At 42.2% G+C, this 7500-nt stretch overlaps 1 protein-coding gene across 1 annotated transcript in view; it reads right to left on the bottom strand.

Moving 5' to 3' along the window:
* Positions 1-5202: 5202 nt before the first annotated feature.
* The window catches only part of LOC119579931 (deubiquitinase OTUD6B-like), a 7713-nt gene continuing 5415 nt past the window's right edge, over positions 5203-7500 (bottom strand). The window contains exons 5-7 of the mRNA XM_037927777.1: positions 6605-6639; positions 5516-5671; positions 5203-5331 (exon numbers count right to left, since the gene is read on the bottom strand). Coding sequence (XP_037783705.1) covers positions 5203-5331; positions 5516-5671; positions 6605-6639 — 320 coding nt within the window. The remainder of the gene's footprint in view (positions 5332-5515; positions 5672-6604; positions 6640-7500) is intronic.

The raw sequence follows: 7500 nt of genomic DNA, 5'->3' as shown, positions 1-7500 counted from the left end.
AAAAAAAAAAAAAAAAAAAAAAAAAAAAAAAAAAAAAAAAAAAAAAAAAAAAAATATATATATATATATATATATATATATGTATATATATATATATATATATATATATATATATATACATATATATATATATACATATATATATATACATATATATATTTATATATATATATATATATATATATATATATATATATATATATATATATATATATGGTGGGTGGGTGCTTCACGTGCATGGTGATGTGAAGCGATGGTGTGGTAGCCTAGATAGTGTTAAGTGCTTGCATGCCTTCTCGCTTGCAGCTTCCACCCCTGGCTAGCCCAGTGCGAAAAAGGGAGCAGCTTCTGCATAAGTCTCCCCTGCCAGGTCACAGCCTCTCCATCATTAAGACTTCTGCAGTGCCTCCTCGTGGCCACCCATGGGTAACTGGGTACCTTGCGGTCCCAGGCTAAATCTGTGGGGGATCTCGGAGCAGCAGGAGGCCCCAGAGGTACGGAGTTATGGCCCACCGGCGTGTGGACACGCTCTGGCTTCGTACCAACTCCTGCCCCCTAGCCACCCGGGGGAAATGGGGCGGCTCGGGGGAGGTGGGCCTTGCCAGTCCTCCTCCCCCCAGAATGACCCTCTGCAACGTCGTTTTTAAATGGAAATGCTGGGGGGAGGGGTGTTGTCCCTCCCACCCAGCAAGTAAGGCGGGCTGTGGGTCCCGCTGGGAGGGCAAATGTCGGGGTGCAGGATTGGAGCGAGAGTTACTCGTCCCGCCTGCGCCCCGGCAGGCGCCAACCCACCATGAAGCTTGTGGGGGAAAGCCCTCGGGAACCCCACAGGTGGATAGGGGGTCCCACAGCCTCCCGACCCCCTTTATTTGGGGCTGTGTTGGCGGGGGCGGCAGAGGTGGCGTGCACCCGAGTGACCACCCGAGGCTTAACCTCAGGCGTGCTTTCCGGGTAGGCGCTTGGAACATCCGGTCCTTGCGGCAGGATGAGCGGTTACCTCTACTATCGCGGGAATTGAAGCGACTGGGAGTTGAGGTGGCTGCCTCTCTCAGAGGTGAGAAGACCTGGTAGCGGCACGATCAGTGTGGGTGGTTACACCTACTACTGGTCGGGCCGCAGCGATGGTCACCACCTCCAGGGTGTAGCCATAGCCATCTCCAGTCGACTTCAGCCTGCGGTAGTCGAGGTGACACCGGTTGATGAGCGTATCATGGCATTGAGACTGAAGCATGCTTTTGGCTTCATGTCTCTTATTGCTGTATACGCTCCTACCGATGTACATAAAACCGATGTGAAAGAGGCGTTCTACGCCAAACTCGCATCTGTGGCAGACGATTGTCCCCGGCGAGACATTCGCATTGTTCTGGGCGACTTCAATGCGGTATCCGGCTGTGACCGAGCTGGCTACGAGATGTCTGTCGGCCCCCATGGCTCGGGAGCTGATCCCAGCAGCGAGAATAGCCTCCTTCTCCGGGACTTTGCTAGGTCCAGAAAATGAGGATCTCTGGCTCCTGGTACCAGCGCTCCAACTCGCATCGCTGGACTTGGTACAGCGATACGGGTACAGTGGCCAAGGAGATCGACCACATCCTTGTGAGCACGCGATGGAGGATCCTCCAGAACTGCAGGGTTTACCGGAGTGCTGAGTTCTGTGGCACCGACCATAGGCTGCTTGTGGCTACCCTGCGGGTCCACTTAAAAAACTCCCCGTCCCTCCAGTGGCCACCCTAAGGTGTTTCACTTGGACAGACTAAGGGAGGAGGAGTGTGCCCGTGGGTTCGCCACGGCAGTCTCTGACCGATTCTCAGAAACCAGCAACCTGACGGATCCAGTTGCTCTGTGGGAGTCCTTCAAGCGCGTAACACTCGAAGCAGCTCAGGAGTCCATTGGCGTACGCCCAAGGACAAGGCAGAATACCATCTCCCTGGAGACATTAGAGGCCACTGAAGCGTGTCGCAAGGCTCGGCTAAATGGGAATCAAGTCTTGCGTCGTTCCATGGTGCGTAGGGCTCGGACACTGCTGAGAAGGGACAAGGAACAGTTCATCAGGATTCTTGCTGAGGAGGTCGAAGGCCATTTCTTGGTAAATGACCTTCGCCCTGCCTACCAAGCCCTGAGAAAACTGAACCCTAAGCCCTCCTCACAGATGACTGCAGTCCGATCAGCGGGATGGACGGATCATCTCAGATCATGTTGGGGTTCGTGAACGTTGGGCTGAGTATTTTGAACAGTTGTACCAGGTGGGATCCTCCAACAGTTAGCTTGGATGCAAGCGATGTCTCAGTGCCTGTGCCGGACCCACCCATCAGCGAGGAACCTCCTACCCTAACAGAGGTTAGGCTGGCGATTTCCAAGTTGAAGAGTGGGAAAGCTGCAGGCATATGTGATATCCCTGCTGAACTGCTAAAGGCTGGGGGTGAACCTATGGCTCGGGGCCTGCATACAGTCCTGACTGCCATTTGGTACCATTCCCCCTGACCTGCTGAGGGGCGTGGTCATCCCTCTCTGGAAGGGGAAAGGGGATCGATGGGACTGTAGCAACTACCGTGGCATTACACTGCTCAGCATACCAGGCAAGGTTCTCGCTCACATTCTTCTGAAACGGATCCGCAACCACCTACTGAGGCACCAGAGACCGGAGCAGTCTGGATTTACTCCTGGCAAGTCCACAATAGACCGTATCCTAGCGCTTCGAGTAATTGTGGAACGCCGTCGTGAGTTTGGTCGTGGGTTGCTTGCAGCCTACATCGACCTCAAGAAGGCGTTTGACTCGGTGCATCGGGAATCGCTATGGGAGATCCTGAGTCTCAGGGGAATTCCGACACAGATTATTGGCCTGATAGCAAGCCTCTATACTGGTACTGAAAGTGCTGTAAAGTGTGGTGGGGGTATGTCGAACTTCTTCCCTGTTAATTCAGGGGTGAGGCAAGGCTGTGTCCTTGCACCCACACTTTTCAACACTTGTATGGACTGGATAATGGGCAGAGCTACTAGCCAAAGTCAGTGCGGAGCAACACTAGGCAATATTAAGGTCTCGGACCTTGACTTTGCCGACGATGTTGCCATCCTATCTGAGTCCTTGGAGTCACTTGTGGCGGCTCTTGATGCATTTAGCAATGAGGCGAAGCCCCTAGGCTTAGAGGTCTCCTGGACCAAGACCAAGATTCAGGACTTTGGGGCCTGTTAGGGGAACCCGTTCAGTCGATCCATGCTTGCGGCGAGGACGTTGAAGTCACAGAAAGTTTTACATACCTTGGTAGCGTAGTCCATATCTCTGGGTTGTCAGACCAGGAAGTCAGTAGACGGATTGGTCTGGCAACAGGAGCCATGAACTCGATCAACAAGAGCGTTTGGAGATGTCGGTACCTATGCAGAAGGACCAAGCTGCGTGTCTTTTAAGGCCTTGATACTTCCAGTTTTGCTCTATGGAAGCGAAACCTGGACGCTATCCAGTGCCTTGGAGTCTCGCCTTGATGCCTTTGTAACAAGTCCCTTCGCCGGATCATGGGGTACAGTTGGCAGGACCACGTGTCCAACCGGCGGTTACACCGTGAGACTGGCATGGGACCTGTTACTTGCATAATCCGGGATCGCCAACTCAGGCTATATGGCCACCTAGCTCGCCTCCCTATGGACGACCCTGCCCACCAGGTTGTCTCTCTGCGAGACAACCCTGGGTGGAGGAGACCTGTGGGACGTCCTAGGAGATCATGGCTTGGGCAGCTCGACGAGACCTGTCGTGAGGAACTAGAGATGGGCCGTGTGCCTGCCTGGAGACTCGCCTCGAGGGATCCTCGTGGCTGGAAGCGAAGGGTGGATGCGGCCATGCGCCCCCGTCGGCGTTAGCCCCTTGATGATGATGATGATATATATATATATATATTATCACCAGCCCACATATACCATCACTATTAATTAGGCTTTTCTTTGATAATTGTAACAGATCGTACATCTCACTTGCTGCAGTTGGTGTCACTGACCGTATTATAGTGTTACCATTTATATCAAACTGATCGGCATCCTTTGCTCCCCTGCTGTGAAATTGTTGCTGACCCCACTTGCCATAATTCCACAGGCAGACAGCTCTGGGGGTTGATACTGGTTACACTTTTCTTTTTTGACTCTACTGACTATACTTCTCGTTTGATGTTTTTAACTGGGACAAACAAATGTGTTCATTTGTGCTGTCAAATGAGCGTATATTTGGTCAGTATTGTTTATCATAGTCTAGTTATTTTCTAGGTAACTTTCTGCTTTAGTTAATGTTTTCTAAGATAGCTGCCATAATTCTGCTATTTTTAATACATTAAAAACTAAACTGCCGTTTTCATATCATAATTACAAACAGTCTCTTACCATTTCAATCTTCTATGTATCCAAATATCTTGAATCCAGTACATAAGAATCATAAAGAAAATTCATGGAATTCTCTTCATATTTTATTCATTCTCAGTATTACAGAACATGAATAAGTTTGAGAATACCAAGATGAAGTTGACAACAACAAATGGGGAAGAAATTACTGAAAAAGAAATACTTTTGACTAAACATTGTTGACTTTAGACTGTTATGAATAAAGGAAGGATAGAGGAAGCACTTTGCAATTTTTTTATGGTCTCAGGGGATAGAAATGTAATCTTGTTTGCTAAAAAATATTAAGATAAATAGAGTGAATATTACAACAATAAAATCTTTCATCCCACTGTTTTGACAACATACAACTCCTTTGTTCTTTTACACAAATGCTGATTATGCATATATCCACATTACTATAAAAGGAAAGTAAAACTTCCATCTCTCTCACACATTCTTCCTCTTTACATTCCCCTTTCTTTCTCTCACTTCATTACTTTTCTTCCCCTTTCTCTTGCTCTTTTTTCTATTTTTCTGTGGGTGATTAATACTAAACCTTTAAAATATCTGAATATCACCAAAAAATCCTAATAAAAAACCCCTTTTTTCTATAATTTTCATTTTTTTCTAAAATTTAACTACCCATTCATTACTACCTTACCTAAAGGGCGAACCATTTTAAAACATTCTGACAACCCAAGCACCACAAAAACAGAAGTGCGGAGTAACAAATTTGATGTCACTTGATGAACTTAATAAACCACTAATATTATCTATAGATATTCTAACCCTGACAACATCACTAATAAAAAAAAAAAATAAGTATTTCATTTTTCCCTTTTTGATTCTTCATTTTCCAGCCCCAATTTCGAAAGGGAATTTAATGCCTCCTAATCCATAGTAGTGACGATAATATGCAAGGAGAATGGATCTGTCCTTATCACATTCTTCTCCGAAGATAATGGGTGCTCCCTCAGCCTGTAATAAAAATGGCAAAATGTTACAATAACAAATAATAAATATTAAAAAAGGGAAGGTTCTATTTGAAAAAAGACAACTAAAAGTAAATACATTTGACCGACTAAAAGGAACATCATTGTTGTTTAGGGTAGTTTATATCCTGGAAAATAACAAATGATGACATAACCCCAAATAAACTTACCTGCAACACTTCAATTCTTCTCTTCATTGCTTGGGACAATGCTCTCAACTGAAATATAAAAATATAAAAAAACAGTAAGAATATCAATTGTGGAATAAGAAAGGAGGATAGATATTGGTACACTGGAGAAACTGGAGAAAAGGATGAAGATTTTGACTATGAACTATGAGCTGTTTTATAACCTGCCTGGTCTCTAAAGAATATAAGTATTTTAAAAAAAAAATTTTCCCCCGGGGAGATGCAAATTAACAGTTAAAAAATGAGTTACATTTTTGGCTTTGCCACCCAAACCATACTGTATTCACACCAGAAGAATATTAGCTTCCCAAGGATTATAGTTTATCATATGAAAAATCATCTCAATCCAAATGTAACATATCAAAAAAAAAAATTTAAAATTTATGATTTAAAAATCACTAAATTTCAATTTTTTAAAATTAGATTTTTAAATGGACCCCAAGAAATTTAATTAGTTCATTCTTCTATCTTGTATATTTGCTCAAAATAAAGATCCCTTCACTCCTAAGTTAACCAATCAGTGTTACAAATATGAGGACTACTCGTTTTGACTCTTGTACATGAAACATATTCCCCTGCTTGTAAGGCCTGTTTTTTCTGCTACGGGAGAGGGAATGGTATTTTTCAGGGACTTTCAAAGAGGGAAATAATGTTTATATATATTTCTAGCATAGAAAAGTTCTCTTGCTATTAACTGGCAATATTGAGTGTTTGCATAAATGCATATGAGTAAGAGCATATTTTCCAAATGTATATTCAATATTGCTGCTATTTTACAATGGGAACTATTTTGCAATGTAGTGGAATTTAGAACAAATCTTTCATACAAAAACACTCACCCCTCAAAAAAAAATAAGAAATTTTCTTTAATAGGGGGGAATGCTCCTTCAAATGCAAAATCTTTTTCCCATCCTAATTTAAAAAAAAAACACTCTCAGAAAGATACGTTTTGGGCCTTATATTTGTCATTAAAAAATTAAATTTGAATATTGTCATGAAGCTATATCCCTATTTCCAGCAACAGGAACATCAAATAAAAATTATAATATCAGAGAAGCAAATTCCCCTTACCCTTAATTGGAATTCTTCATGGTACAAGCTAAAACCTTTTGGTGGATTTGTGTTTGCTTTAAGTCATATATACTCAGAGCTACTACAGACTTATTCCCATTAAAACATTGAAAACGTTCACTGCAAGGAGTTGAATATGAAGGTTTAAAGAATTCTCACTATTGCAACTGTTGTAATTTCAAATATGAAAAAATGAAGATTATCTGCTTCTATTACCTCTGTGGAACATTTTACACTGAATGTCTGAGGGTACCCATTTTTACATATATCAACGTCAGTCAGAAACAGGTGTGAAAACAGTACGGCTGTGAGATAAGTATCTAGTCAACCAAAATATAGAAAGAACAGAAAAAAGCAATGGCCTGAAAATAAATCATAGTTTCTACACCCATCCTCACAACAAAATAAAACATTCTGTATATATACTGCAATGACCTGTTGCAGAATTTGCAAAATTTAACATCAAATTCTAGAAATAAATCATCACTTCCCTAAACTGATATGAATAAAAAGATCATACTGATAGAATTCATGATTATATGTAAATTTGTGCATTTTATATAATATAATATATATAAAATTTTAAAATATAAAATAATATATTATTTTATATATATTAAATATATATATATATATATTTTTTTTTTTTTTTTTTTTTTTTTTTTTTTTTTTTTTTTTTTTTTTTTTGTTAAAAAAAAAAAAAAAATAGATTTATGATTGTGCTTATTATGATTTTTCCTGGTGATATTTTGCTATGATCAAAAAAGAAAAAACTAACTAACCTCTGGGTGACCCCCCCCATGCAGGAGGTTTTCAACCTGAATTTTCAATATTCTTTAAAAAAAAAAATGCCCCTTTCTGTCAGCAGTCGCCCGTTTTGGGGCAGTAAATAAAAG

The sequence above is a fragment of the Penaeus monodon genome, chromosome 13, assembly GCF_015228065.2.
Source record: "Penaeus monodon isolate SGIC_2016 chromosome 13, NSTDA_Pmon_1, whole genome shotgun sequence".
NCBI classification, from domain to species: domain Eukaryota; kingdom Metazoa; phylum Arthropoda; class Malacostraca; order Decapoda; family Penaeidae; genus Penaeus; species Penaeus monodon.
The sequence above is the reverse complement of the archived record's forward strand: the minus strand, read 5'-3'. Positions and strand labels throughout refer to the sequence as shown.